Source organism: Micropterus salmoides, unplaced genomic scaffold (genome assembly GCF_014851395.1).
Source record: "Micropterus salmoides isolate LMB-PRFRI ecotype aquatic unplaced genomic scaffold, ASM1485139v1 Ms_hic_scaffold_1, whole genome shotgun sequence".
Lineage (NCBI taxonomy): Eukaryota > Metazoa > Chordata > Actinopteri > Centrarchiformes > Centrarchidae > Micropterus > Micropterus salmoides.
In genome coordinates this window covers 22,955,782-22,971,361 of record NW_024040040.1, presented here as the reverse complement: position 1 = coordinate 22,971,361, position 15,580 = coordinate 22,955,782, and the positions used below count along the sequence as shown (strand labels likewise).

The following is a 15,580-nucleotide window of genomic DNA, read 5'->3' as shown; positions in this document are numbered from 1 at the left end:
CTATTTTGGTCACTCCAAATTACAGTGTGCCAGAAGCTGTGAGGCTTATCAGAATCAGTTTTATTGCCAGGTATGTGTACACATACGAGGAATTTGACTCAGGATTGTACATTGCTCACGATGTGCTTACTTATACAATAATAAAATAATAATATAATTAAAGCTGCAAGCAGTGTTGGGCGGGCCCTCGCACTTGTAAGCGCGTCCGCGTGTGAGCCGGTCGAGTTGCATATTCTGGAGCTCTGCCGGTGCGGCTGTGAATTTGCTACACGGTTATGACGCCGCATGAAGGTGTTATATGTCACTTCCTGTGTCCCCTATGTGGAGCTACATAGCACTTGCCGCTATGAATATAAATCGGTATTGGTGTGTAGATGTCTGCGGGGTGGGAGAGTTATCAAGCACGTAAAGTTTGTTTCAGATGTGAGCATGTACACTGAACAATAATGTACCCAAACAATAAAATAAATTCCTTTTATATTTCCCTGCCTTGTTGTTTATGTGTACATACAGAGGAAGAATGTGAGAACAGCACACATTTCATCGTTACTGTGTGTTAGAGCATGGGAGAACAGTGGATACTTTTAATACAGCCCACACCCCTAATACTGTGTAACTATAACAAGTAGAGAACAGAAGAAAAAGATGTTCTTTCTTTACAACTGTCTGCATAGCTTATTCATATTGTGTAATGAATGAAAATAAATAGGCCTAGTAGGCTCCTCTCTACTTTGACATTTAAGATTAGCTTGTTTGATCCACCTTCATACACATGTGACATTACTGTACAACTTGAGAAAGGTGAGTTGTTTTCTGCTCCAGCCTGCCTAAAAGAAAAGCGTTTTTGGGATTAAATGGACTTCGGTCACTCCAGATTTAGCTGCAGCTAGCTGACCGTGTGCTTCTCACTATACCGCAGTTCTGTGTCCATGCATGCAGCAAACTGAAAGCACTGTCTGTCGGTGCGTCTACGTGAAAAGAGAAGGAAGACATTGCTGGTAGTATTGTCTTCAGAGTTGTTAAACACCTCAGCGCACTGAAGGACGCCATCTGACTGTGTGAGGGGCAAGATCGTTGATGTCTGCAGGCAGAGTAGGAGCTCTCCTGTCTGACTGGTCCACCAATAGCAGAGAAGATGACCCCTTGAGTTATCAAGCACGTAAAGTTTGGTTCAGATGTGAGCATGTACACTGAAGTTACAACATCTTCCTGTGTCATGGCGAAGACTTGATCTTTGACGCCACGCCACGGACGAAAACTCGCAAATAGCACAACTTTTCATCTTCAATGCCTTTAGAAGGCACAGCACAAATTTGAAGTCGGTCGGACTAAATCCCTAGGAGGAGTTCGTTAAAGTACGAAGTGTGTAAATCATCCAAAATTTTATGTAAAATTCAAAATGGCCTACTTCCTGTTTATTTTAGGGCATCGCTCCAAGAGGCTTTTTTGTGCGTCTGGACAAGATACACGTACCACAGAAAATTTGTGCACGTAGGTGAAACGTGCGGTGGGGGCTGTTTCGTTAAAAGTCACTTCCTGTTGCCAGCAGGTGGCGCTATGACTGTGGGTGAATGTCGGCATGTACATGTGTTCAGGGCGGGACTCTCATCCTACATGTACAGTTTGGTCCAGATGTGAGCATATACACTGAAGTTACAACAACTTCCTGTGTCATGGCGAAGAGTTGATCTTTGACGCCACGCCACGGACACCCCCATTGACGAAAACTCGCAAATAGCACAACTTTTCATCTTCAATGCCTTTAGAAAGCACAGCAGAAATTTGAGGTCGGTCGGACTAAATCCCTAGGAGGAGTTCGCTAAAGTACGAAGTGTGTAAATCATCCAAAATTTGACATAAAATTCAAAATGGCCGACTTCCTGTTGGGTTTAGGCTATGGCTCCAAGAGACTTTTTTGTGCGTCTGGACAAGATACACGTACCACAGAAAATTCGTGCACGTAGGTGAAACGTGCGGCGGGGGCTGCTTCGTTAAAGGTCACTTTCTGTTGCCAGCAGGTGGCGCTATGACTGTGGGTGAATGTCGGCATGTACATGTGTTCAGGGCGGGACTCTCATCCTACATGTACAGTTTGGTCCAGATGTGAGCATGTACACTGAAGTTACAACAACTTCCTGTTTCATAGCGAATCATCAACGCCATGGACACGCCCATTGACGAAAACTCGCAAATAGCACAACTTTTCATCGTCAATGCCTTTAGAAGGCACAGCAGAAATTTGACGTCGATCCGACTAAATCCCTAGGAGGAGTTCGTTAAAGTACGAAGTGTGTAAATCATCCAAAAATGGGCGTAAAATTCAAAATGGCCGACTTCCTGTTGACTTTAGGCTATGGGTTCTTGAGGCTTTTTTGTGCGTCTTGATATGTTACATGTCCCTAGAAAATTTCGTACATGTAGGTTGAACGTGAACGAGGGGCTAATCTTTTCCAATTTTCTAGGTAGCGCTAGCGAGTCATTTTGCCACGCCCATGTGCGAAACTTGTAGAATACGAAATTTTTCACCGGTTCTGACATGTTTGCAAATTTTGGTGAGTTTTCGAGTATGTTTAGACCATGTCAGTTGAGCCTACTTTGCAGAAAAAAATATATATATATATAATCCGAGCAAATTCAATAGGGACCTTGCATGGTCGTGCTCGGGCCCTAATAATAATAATAATCTGAGCAAATTCAATAGGGACCTCGCACGGTCGTGCTCGGGCCCTAATAATAATAAAATAAAATAGACACAAACTACAGAGCAGACAACACTAATGCACACTATGAACAAAACAATATAGACATATTGACCAATTGTTCAGTAATCAGAGTGCAAAGGATGCAAGAGTAAACTATTCTCATTATGTACATGTTGAAGGTGGATATGATATACAAGTACACATACATGTACAAATATACACAGTGTGATGGACCATAGTGCAAAGGATGCTGGAAAAAATAAATAAGACCTTATGACCTGAGGTAGGTGTATTGGTATACAGTATATACAATATGACATAGTATGAACAGCGCTGAAATAGAGAATGATGAATAAATAAATAAGTGGAAACCAGTGAACAGGTGCTGACTAGAGACAGAGTTACTGGGTTATTGCACAGGATTTGTTCCTGACACTGTGAGTCAGAAATTAGCTGTTCATCAGAGTGATGGCTTGTGGGAAGAAACTGTTCCTGAGTCTGTTGGTTTTGGCGTACAGTGCTCTGTAGTGGGACAACAGTGTGGATTTGTGCATTTTATATTGAATAAATTTGGAGCTACTCCAAATTCCTCTTTTCCTCTGCAGGGGGGTTAAAGATCAACTTTCAACAGACTGCTGAAGAGACCTCAACGGAAGGGGGGTGGAAAAGTTGCTATTCATGAGCAGTTGATCGCAAAACTGGCACCTTTTTATTCCGAAGCTGACTGTTAAACTGACAAAAGGGAAATTAACCAGAGATTACAAACAGCCTATCGGAACTCTCCTTGGGGGGGGGGAATCCTAAACTGCCCCCCCCCACACACATGTAACTGTGGCAACTGACCTTGCTCTGCGTTTCATTACCCCATCATAGGGATACCCCCTTTCACGCCTAAGTGTGACATAATCCAGGACAGCCGAACTTTAAATAAACAAAGACCCAATGCATTAACTGCTATCTGTTGTTATTAGTGCTGAAAAGAATCTAAATAAGTTACTTTTGCAGTGTTTTTATTTTCAGCAAGATTAAGGACAGCCCTTCATCTTCTATATATATATATATATTATACTTGTTCACAATACTTTCTCACACAATTCCTTTAGAAATGATGATAAAGAAATGTCATGCTATACTCTATTAATTATCCAGCTTGAGGCAGCTTTAAGGCTGAATTCCCCAGTTCCTAAGGAAAGATTGTTTTGGGTTAATCTAAGCTTTCCTCATGTAACCTGAGCTCCCCCAAGTGGACGAAATAAGTATTACATACCATCGTCAGAAATGCCGTTAATGTATAAATGTCACCCACTTATCCTGACCAATAATTAGGGCCCGAGCACGAACCGTGCGAGGTCCCTATTGAAATTGTAAGGATTTTTAGGGCCTGAGCACGAACCGTGCGAGGTCCCTATTGAATTTTTAAAGATTATTAGGGCCCGAGCACGACTGTGCGAGGTCCCTATTGAATTTGTAAAGATTATATATATATATATATATATATATATATTTTTTTTTTTTCTTTTTCTTTTTTTTTCTTTTTTCTGCAAAGTAAGCTCCATTTGGGGGACCTGAGCATACTCGAAAACTCACCAAACTTTGCACACATGTCAGAACTGAAAAATTTTGTATTTTATGGGTTTCGCGCATGGGCATGGCAAAATGACTCGCTAGCGCCACCTAGAAAATTGGAAAAAATTAGCCTCTCGTTCAAGTTCAACCTACATACACAAAATTTTCTGGGGACATGTAACATATCAAGACGCACAAAAAAGCCTCAAGAACCCATAGCCTAAAGTCAACAGGAAGTCGTCCATTTTGAATTTTACGGCCATTTTTGGATGATTTACACACTTCGTAATTTAACGAACTCCTCCTAGGGATTTAGTCGGACCGACTTCAAATTTCTTCTGTGCCTTCTAAAGGCATTGACGATGAGAAGTTGTGCTATTTGCGAGTTTTCGTCAATGGGCGTGTCGTGGCGTCAATGATTCGCCATGAAACAGGAAGTTGTTGTAACTTCAGTTACATGCTCACATCTGGACCAAAGTGTACATGTAGGATGAGAGTCCCACCCTGAACACATGCACATGCCGACATTCACCCACAGTCATAGCACCACCTGCTGGCAACAGGAAGTGACCTTTCTTCTTGAGGCTTTTTTGTGCGTCTTGATATGATACATGTCCCGTTCGTATGAGGTGTGTAAATCATCCAAAATTTGACGTAAAAGTCAAAATGGCCGACTTCCTGTTGGTTTTAGGGCATCGCTCCAAGAGGCTTTTTTGTGCGTCTGGTGTACATGTAGGATGAGAGTCCCGCCCTGAACACATGTACATGCCGACATTCACCCACATAGCGCCACGAAGCAGCCCCCGCTGCACGTTTCACCTACGTGCATGAATTTTCTGTGGTACGTGTATCTTGTCCAGACGCATAAAAAAGTGTAGTGCAGTGCAGTGTACATGCTCACATCTGAACCAAACTTTACGTGCTTGATAACTCTCCCACCCCCCAGACATCTACACACCAATCCCTCCCTCGGGGACAAAGGACTGCCCTCTGGGGAACCACGCCCCAGACAACAAAAGAGCGACATGTGACGTTGTTCGCTCTCTCTTCGGCTCTCTCATCTCCTCGTACTCTGGTCTTCCGCTCTGCTCTCTGGATGCTTCTCCCGGCAACACCCTAAGAGTTCGACCAGCACAACGAGGCCTTTGTTCGCTTGAAGCTACACACGCGAAGTGCCACGACATCGATTTGCCCCTCAGTTCCACCAACTGTGCTTGTTTCATTTTTCTTTCTTTTGTTTTGTTAAAGTTATCAGTCCGTTAAGTTACACTGGTCTAATTCAGGAACAACCAAGTTCCCTTTTAAGCTTTTTCGTCGAGCCAACTTCACCGAGGTCAGACCAAGCCACGTGGTCTCGCCAGCGGCAAAGAAGGAAACCTGAAAACAGCCGAATTGCCAGACGGAGGACGGCCAACCCTTGAGGTTTTCTTCAGACATGGAGAACCCCGGAGAATCCCTAGCAAAAAGCCAGGATCGGGCAGCTAGTGTGGGACCCGTGCAACAGGCCAAAGCAGGCTGTCGACAAGCAGTAAGATCCAACAAACATTCTGTGGTCAGGGATGTCCCATAATGTTAATATTTTCTTTTAACTCCTAAACTCATAGCTTACTTTCATTAGTTCTCCTCTGCCGTATGAGTCAAATGCTTCCCACAATCGAACTTCCATTTCTCATTGTTCAGCCATTGTTTATTTTCCCTGTATTTAACCACCCTTTTATATCGCTTTAGTTAGTTAATAAATTCACTGTAATCAAGGAACTGTGTGTGTTGACTATCTCCACGTCCCTGCCAAGAGAATTGACCCTTTAGATATGAGACTGACTGATTGATTTAAGATAATTTAGCGATTATTAACTAACTGATCATTAGTAATAATTGTATAATTATTAAAAGCTACCTAGAGGTCCGGAGACTCTAGGATAATAACAACTCCGGTGATGCCCCTTTTTAAACGAGAGCTTTTTATGGATTAATATATTTTTGAATATTCAAATTCATAATTGGGTATTAATTCTCATAAATTTATTAGCTAAGTTTTAGCCATGCTACAGCTCTGTAGCGCCTACCAGAGGGGAGGAGCTGGAACAGGTTGTGTCCGGGGTGAGATGGATCTGCAGTGATGTTTCCTGCCCATTTCCTGACTCTGGAAATGTATAAGTCCTGAATGGAGGTCAGGTTGGCACCGATTATTTTTTCTGCAGTCTTGACTGTCCGTTGTAGTCTGTCCTTGTCCTTTTTGGTGGCAGATCCAAACCAGACAGTGATGGAGGTGCAGAGAACAGACTGGATGATGGCTGTGTAGAACAGGATCAGCAGGTCCTTAGGCAGGTTGAGCTGACGCAGTAAGTACATCCTCTGCTGGGCCTTCTTGATGATAGTGTCAGTGTTGGGCTCCAACTTCAGGTCCTGGGATATATTGGATCCCAGAAACCTGAAGGATTCCACAGCAGACACAGGGCTGTTGAGCATGGTGATGGGGGGGCAGAGTGGGGGGGCTCCTCCTGAAGTCCACGGTCATTTCCACAGTTTTGAGCGTGTTAAGCTCCAGGTTGTTCTGACCGCACCAGAGAGCCAGCTGATCAATCTTCCGTCTGTAGGCCGACTCGTCACCGTCCCGGATGAGGCCGATGACCGTTGTGTCGTCAGCGAACTTTAGGAGTTTGACAGATGGGTCCCCTGAGGTGCAGTCGTTGGTGTAGAGGGAGAAGAGCAGTGGGGAGAGCACACACCCCTGTGGGGCGCCAGTGCTGATAGTCCGGGTGCTGGATGTGAGGTTTCCCAGCCTCACCTGCTGACTCCTGTCAGTCAGGAAGTCTGTGATCCACTGACAGGTGGAGGCTGGCACAGTGAGCTGGGTGAGTTTGGTGCTCAGGATGTCCGGGATGATGGTGTTGAACGCTGAGCTGAAGTCCATGAACAGGATCCTTGCATATGTCCCTGGAGAGTCGAGGTGTTGTAGGATGTGATACAGACCCAAGTTGACAGCATCATCCACTGACCTGACCCTGTAGGCAAACTGGAGGGGGTCCAGCAGGGGGCCTGTAATGTCCTTCAGGTGGGCCAACACCAGTCTTTCAAAGGACTTCATGACTACAGATGTCAGGGCGACAGGCCTGTAGTCATTTAGTCCAGAGATGGAGGGGTTTTTTGGGACTGGGATGACTGTGGAGCGTTTGAAGCAGGAGGGAACTTCTGCTCTGAGTGAAGAAGGGGGCCAGCTGGTCCTCACAGATTTTCAGGCACGATGGTGAGACACCGTCAGGTCCAGGAGCCTTCCTGATCCTTCTGCCTTTGGAAGAGGTGGTTCACGTCCTCTTCACAGTTGGGTGCAGGTGGAGGAGGCAGGAGGAGGTCAGAGGGGGAAGGTTTGAAGATGGCGTTGGAGTGGGGGAGAGGTGTGACTCTGGGCTTTTCAAACCTACAGTAGAAACCATTCAGCTCGTCTGCCAGTCATTGAGTACCAGCAGTGTTGGGGGATGGTCTCTTGTAGTTTGTGAGCGTCCGTAGGCTTCTCCACAACGACGCAGGGTCGTTGGCTGCAAAGCTGTTATTTAGCTTTTCAGCATAGCACCTCTTTGCAGCTTTGACCTCTTTAGTCATTGTGTTCCTGGCCTGGTTGTACAAGACTCTGTCCCCACTTCTGAAGGCCTCCTCCTTGGTCTGACAAAGCTGCCTGAGTTTCGCTGTGAACCAGGGTTTTTGGTTGTTGTATGTGCGGGGGGGTTTCAGGCATATTGTAACTGGGCTTTTTTGTGGCATTGGTGCAGTAAAGGCTTCTTTCTGGCAACTCGACCATGCAGCTCATTTTTGTTCAAGTACTGTCGTAGTGTGCTCCTTGCAACAACCACACCATCTTTTTCCAGAGCAGCCTGTATTTCTCCTGACGTTACCTGTGGGTTCTTCTTTGTATCCCGAACAATTCTTCTTGCAGTTTTGGCTGAAATCTTTCTTGATCTACCTGACCTTGGATTGGTATTGAGAGATCCAAGAATTTTCCACTTCTTAATAATTGATTGAACAGTACTGATTGGCATTTGCAAGGCTTTGGGTATCTTTTTATATCCTTTTCCATCTTTATAAAGTTCCAGTCCCTTGTTACGCAGGTCTTTTGACAGTTCTTTTCTGCTCCCCATGGCTCAGTATCTAGAATGCTCAGTGCATCCACGTGAGAGCTCACAAACTCATGGTCTATTTATACACAGACACTAATTGCAATTTAAAAAGCCACAGGTGTGGGAAATAACCTTTAATTGCCGTTTTCACCTGTGTGTGTCACTTTGTGTGTCCGTAACAAGGCCAAACATTCAAGGGTATGTAAACTTTTGATCAGGATCATGGATCAGGTCATTATACGATAACATACCATTTTACATTTTTAATGCTTGATTTTCAAAGTACTGTTTTCAATGTATTTAAGTCCCTTTTAGGATGAAGAAGATCCTTAGCTCTAAGAAAAATGTGCCGTGCCATCTGAGGCTAACTTATTTTTAAATTTTTTTCACATAATCAACTTGCATATATGTGTGTTTCGTCAACCCTGTTACCGACATATTACTGTTTGAAAAGGTTTTAAATCTATATTTAGAACAAATATGACATACTATGAAAGATAAGACACCACTTGTTACAATAAGAGTGTTTGTAAAGTGGGAATATTGACTAGTTTACTTATATCCATGGATGAATACGTTCATTTACAATTAATACTGTCACAACATATTCTGTTTAAGAAAAAGTTATGAAAACTAAGTAATAATATCCCAATTTCTTTGAGTGTATTACTGGTCTCTTCTACTTAACTTGTACCATTAGTTGAATTCACAATTTTATTTTCATTTTTCAAATTATATTAGAATATTATACAAGTAACAGGGCTGACACATCGGTAACAGGGTTGACAGCAGTTACCGTATAGGTTATACTGCTTGTTTAAGTTACAGTCATGGGTGCAATGGAGTTATAATGGGACATTCTTAAACTTTTGATTCAAAATAACTAATTAGCATGAAAGATGATACAACTTTATGATGATGCTACAGATTTAACTGTATATAAATTGTTTAATTCAAACATATTAAAATTACATTGCAAATAAATGTGAAAAATTAAATAGTTGGGCCTGTGGGTACATAAAAATATACTTTTCTTAGCTGAGAAGGGTTGAATCGAAGGCAACTGGACGTGGTTAAAGATTTTTCACCTCTCATCCAAGCGGTGTCTTCGGTTCTAAATGACTGGTGGGGAGTTCCATGTATTTTACCTCTATGGGATCATAATCAAAGTCATTGATACCAATTAGTGGTTGGTGATCCTGGCTATTGTAACAACGGTCGTTAGGGTCCATGTTATCAACTGAGACATGTTAACAACAGTCTTTGGAATTTTTACAGTAGGCCAAATGTCACCAATTGTTTCATCTTCTAGGAACATATAAAAAGACTGCATTATAAATGGGGGATAAGTGGTGTCATATATCCTCCTCTGTTGAGAGATGGTTTCCCTATTCTGGGGGTGGTGATGGCGCATTGATAAGATGCTTGCCTCTGGTGTGGGAGACCTGGGTTTGATTTCCACTGTAAGACATCCACCATTGTGTCCCTGAGCAAGACACTTAACCCCTAGTTAACAACAACATGACTTTTTTGTAGTGTGGCATACACATTGAAGAGGACAGGAACCTCCAAATTGGAGTATACAGGAAACCCACACACACAGACCAGTACTTACTTAAAACTATCACCACCCACTAGAGTACAAGCAAGGAATTGTCAAAACTCTGCACCACCAAGTTGATAATGTACCAACAAGTGCCCAGGACCTAAGAGAAGGAGTACAAAAAACTGAAGGATGAACTTAATTGTGGATAATCTAACTGGACCCTTGTGAAAACAACCACAAGATCCAGGAAAAACTCTAATACTGTGGTTGGTGAAGAAACGAGGTAAAAAATGCTTCATCGTCATTCCATACATGTCAGGAGTGTCAGAGAAACTCAAGAGGATTTTCAACAAACACCACATCCCTGTGTTTTTCCAACCCAGCCACACACTAAGATAGAAACTGGTCCACCTGAAAGACCCCACCCCAAACACAAGAACGGCAACATAGTGTATGCTGTCCAATGCAGTGAGGAATGCACAGATTTGTATATCGGGGAAAGCAGAAAACCATTAATCAAACGTATGGCTCAACACTGGAAGGGTCAACACATCTCAGTTTAAGACTCAGCAGTTTACCTAAATCTGGGAAATAAGGGACACACTTTTGAAGACAACAACATACATATTTTGGATAGAGAGGACTGATAGTTTGAAAGAAGAGTGAAGGAGGCTTTCTACTTCAAAGTAGAGAAACCATCTCTCAAGAAAGGAGGATATCTACCAAAGTTATCCCCTACATATAATGCTGTCCTTCATCTCTTTCCCAGGAGAGTGAAAATTCCAAAGACTGTTTTTTACAATTGGCCTCAGTTGACTCCATGGACCCAAACTACCTTTGTTACAATAGCCAGCAGCACCAACCACCAATTGGTATTAATGACTTTGATCATGGCCCCACAGAGGTAAAATACCTGGAACTCCCCACCAGTATTAGAACTGAAGAAGCCACTTGGATTTGAGGTGAAACATCTTCAACCAAGTCCAGTTGCCCTCGATTAACACTTTTTGGGTAGGAAAAGTATATTTTCATGTACAGTGTGATGAAAATGAAATGTTAGACTCACTGATATTATAAATTCCAGGACACACACAAAAGCTTAGTCAACCCTGTTACCACTGAAATTCAATTCAATTCAATTCAATTTTATTTATATAGCGCCAAATCACAACAACAGTTATCTCACAGCGCTTTTCATAAAAGAGCAGGTCTAGACCGTACTCTGTGATGTTATTTACAGAAGCCCAACAGTTCCCACCAAGAGCAAGCACTAGGCGACAGAGGCAAGGAAAAACTTCCTTTTAAGAGGCAGAAACCTCGAGCAGAACCATGGCTCAGGGTGGGCGGCCATCTGCCTCGACCGGTTGGGGTGAGAGAGAGAGAGAGAGAGAGATGTAAGGAGAGAGAGAGAGAGATGTAAGGAGAGAGAGATGTAAGGAGCGAGAGAGAGGGGAGGGAGGCAGCCTACACAATATACACACAGAGGTACACACAGTGAAGGTAATGCTGCTGAAATGGTAACAGTGGTGACGGTAACAGGATTGACGAAAAATGTTATTGCCAGTCACTACTAGCCTTGTGGTAAATGTCATGACATGACATGGTGATCATTCATGAGAGGCTTAAATGTTATGTTATATGTACATTTAAAATTTCTAACAAATAACTTTTTAACATATGTTTATGTGGTAACAGGGTTGACACATTTGAGCTCGTCCCACTCCGTGAGACATTACTTAACTCAAAAAAAATCCATTAAAGGAGGTGACAATTACTTGACTTTTACCATAAACTTCATAAAAAGGCAAGTGATGTCATTTCGTGGAAATTATGTAACTTTTGGAACAGTCCATCAGCTTTGAAGGGGTGTTTTGATTAAAAGTAACGGGGTTGACAACAACATGGGGACCCAACTAAATTGTTGTTTTTTGCAACATTTTACACATATTAAGAATAAAACCCCTTCATGAGTAATGAAACAACACTTGAGGCTTTATATAGGTTTAAGTTTTTGTATGACAGTTTGACTTTTTTGGCCTCAATAGCAAGTAGAAGTAAAAAAATCATACTGAGGGACAGGCCATTTTCAACATTTCCGCAAGATACTTTGCACAAAAAAAGTGATTAAAATCTTTTAAAAACAAAAGAAACATAAATTAATTTATTCTTATATTATGAGACATATTATGAAAACTAAATTATAAAATATTTTATTTGTTTTATGTTATTGTTTTATTAAGATTTATAGAGCTTTTTTTTTCTGAGGGACTTAAAATAGCATGTTTTCATATAATGACCCTTGGGTTATTTCTGTTATCATTATTGTTTAAAAGGCAGCCAAACAATTATGTAAAAAGATATGTCTTCATATGATCACTATCCTTGAATCAAAGACAGTTATTTTGCATGATGAGTCATATTTTACTAAAATATGACTATAAAACTTAAGAGCACAACTGTATGTAGATATATATATATTCAGAGGTGTGGTATATCAGTATTATAAGGTATACAAAATTTCAGAAGAAATTAGACAATATAGTTTATACCAATATAGTCTGATTTTGAGTCAGTTAATATATTTTTCCGTAAAGTCCTGCCAGCATTTGCACCTCTGTCCCACACTGCACAGCCCTGCCACTCCCTCTGTGTCTGCTCACACCCCCCCTCTAGCGTACAGATTCTCTAGCAACATGGAGGGAGACACAGTGCCAGTCGACACTGCTGAAGACCTGGTTTGTAAAAAGAAAAACAGTAGTTCATCCAGTGTTTCCCACACACAGACTTTATCTGGGGAGGCCGCCCAGGTATAGTTGGTGACCCATTTTAGCATTCTGCAGAGAAACACAGACCAGGTAAAGCGACAGTGAACACGCCGGCGTTGGTCCATATCACCCAGCCCTGATATATATTATAAATATAGTTACAATTTGCATGCACTACTTTGGTCATCTACTGGACCATCAATTTAATATGTGAAATTGTCATACTATTTTGCCACAATGACCCAAATTCTCCACATATGACAGCACCACTTTTGAAACAAAAAACATGTGAGTGGAGTCTGCGTTACACAGCCAGCTCCCAGATGCCCGCGATCTCCTAACTCTGGAGCTTTTCACAGGGAAGACAATTTTGCGGCTATCTGCTCCATGCGTATTGCATTCAGAGGCTGGTCCCAATTTTTAATTTGTGGTTAATGACTTGTCCAGGCCAGAGCGCAGGGAAGAACAGGAGAGCTGGGAAAGCATTCAGTGGAGAGCAGCAGCAGAAGGCCTGTGGATGGTAGAAAGATTAACACACAGAAATGTCAAAATAGCTGTGAACAAAGGCTGCTCTGTCTATAGCACAAAGTTATCATAGTCCCGCTACACACACACACACACACACACACACTATCTCTAAATGGTGACCTCTCTACATGTTCACTCACCATTTAGTTGGGGTGATCCTGGTAAGCGTGTGTAGGCTCTTACATACTTTACCTGTTCCTTGCATCACGCTGTTTTTGCAGAGCACAAATTGAGTGTGCACACAGTGACAGTGTGTGTGTGTGCGCGTGTGTGTGTGTGTGTGTGCGTGTGCGTGCAGCTTCAGAGGGGCAGAGGGAGATGACATTTACTTCTCTCCACAGGTACCCACCGTTCTTTGATGACAATCCATTTGGAATCTATCAGAAGATCCTGGCCGGAAAACTTGAATTCCCACGCCATCTGGATTTCTATGTCAAGTAAGCTCCAGACACCAGGCCAGGGTCAAATTACACAAGCCATGGAATCTGTGTGTGTGTGTGTGTGTGTGTGTGTGTGTGTGTATTTTCGACATACATTAATCCTTAAAGTCTTTGCATGTAGTGGGGCTGTCACTTTTTCAAAACGTTGCGTTTGAACAGAGATTGTTTTACCCGCCTATGGTCCACTTATTCTTCTTGCATATAAATCTCATAGGTGATGAGCATGGTAAAAGTTTTTATGACGCCCATGTCCATAATGCATTATAGGATGATATTTGGAAATGATCACTGGACAAATGCTCTGTGTATTGTATCCTGGTTGTTGATTGGTTAAAGGGGACGTCCAGGACGAGCATCATTTTATGTGTTTAAGTACATTAAATTGATAAAAGAAATCCCCCCCCAATTATAAAAATGGTAAACAGAAATATACTATATTCAGTGGAGCAGTGCAGAGGATGAATTAGAGTTTAAAATTTTGGTGGTGCGGCAGCTGAAACTTATATATCTCTTCCCAGAAGGCAGCAGGGTAAACAGGCTGTGCTGGGGTGACAGGTACCAGTACTTCTTTCTTTAGCCACACTGTTGCTTGTGTTAAACCAAAACCTGGCCCGCATGTCCATACGCTGTGGCCAGTCAGGAAAATATAGCCTCCCTATTGTGAGGCTCTGATGCACCCCACCCCCTGCCATTTAAATTACTAATTAAACGTTATACTGCAAACAATTGTGGGGGCCATATTGGCCGTGGATGGGGTCTGTAAGTGCTACAACATCTAACTTGGGGCCATTGAGCTCCCTGGAGATAAAGAGGGGCTTCAGGTGCACCTGGAGAGGCCAGACACACACTGCTTCCCCTGATAATTCAGCAAACCCACAGCTTCCTACTGTAAAGCCATCTATCTCGTGGCTGGCAGACAGAAGGATTTTTAATATTTCCCCCATTTATATCACTTTTACACAGTTCGACATCCCATCCATCAAGAAGTGAAAGGCTTTGCAGGGGACTGCATAAAGAGTTCTGTGTCTCCAGCAGCAGCTGCTGAGCATTCCCAGTTATACTGGGAGAACTGTCCCAGGGTGACCCCAGCAGTAAAAGTCTTGTAAGGGATTAGTTATAAATAAGTTGGTTGTTAAGCACTTGTTATGGACATGTTGACATGACCTGACCTGATGTCCTCTGCACCACCTCCACGTCTTTCTCTGCTGTCTTTATATGGTGTGAAGCTTGTGTGTAGTTCTTGAGATGTATTTGGTTCCCTAGGGGGCTGCAAAGAATGTGTTAGAGGGACTTTAATGAGTGACACTAATCCTACTCTCAACATCTACTGCCAAAGTTCATTTGTAGTGCCACACAGTCTCACACAGTGAGTAGAATGACTGTTAGGCAGCTGCTGCAAAAAGCCTTACCTTCATCCCCAATTTTCCATCTATGACATCAAATCAAAACACTGTTACACATTACTTCAGTGTGTATGCTCAGATCTGCACCAAACTGTACATGTAGAATGAGAGTCCCACCCTGAACACATCCATATGCCAATAAACACACAATATCATAGCGCCACCTGCTGGCCACAGGAAGTGTCAAGTTTTATGCTGTTATGTACTACTGCCAACATATTTGCCTCACCTGCTTCAAAACAGTCTCAGAAGAGCCTTAACACATTGAAGATGGTATGTTGTGAATCTTGTGAGTTTTCAATTCAATTCAATTCAATTCAATTTTATTTATATAGCGCCAAATCACAACAACAGTTATCTCACAGCGCTTTTCATAAAAGAGCAGGTCTAGACCATACTCTGTGATGTTATTTACAGAAGCCCAACAGTTCCCACCAAGAGCAAGCACTAGGCGACAGAGGCAAGGAAAAACTTCCTTTTAAGAGGCAGAAACCTCGAGCAGAACCATGGCTCAGGGT

The 15,580-nt window shown here is 42.5% G+C and overlaps 1 protein-coding gene across 1 annotated transcript in view; it reads left to right on the top strand.

The window, feature by feature from the left end:
- prkx (protein kinase X-linked) overlaps positions 1–15,580 on the top strand; it is a gene marked incomplete at its 5' end in the record, with an annotated part of 55,787 nt that overhangs the window by 17,951 nt on the left and 22,256 nt on the right. Inside the window, 1 exon segment of the mRNA XM_038722640.1 lies at positions 13,561–13,656. Coding sequence (XP_038578568.1) covers positions 13,561–13,656 — 96 coding nt within the window.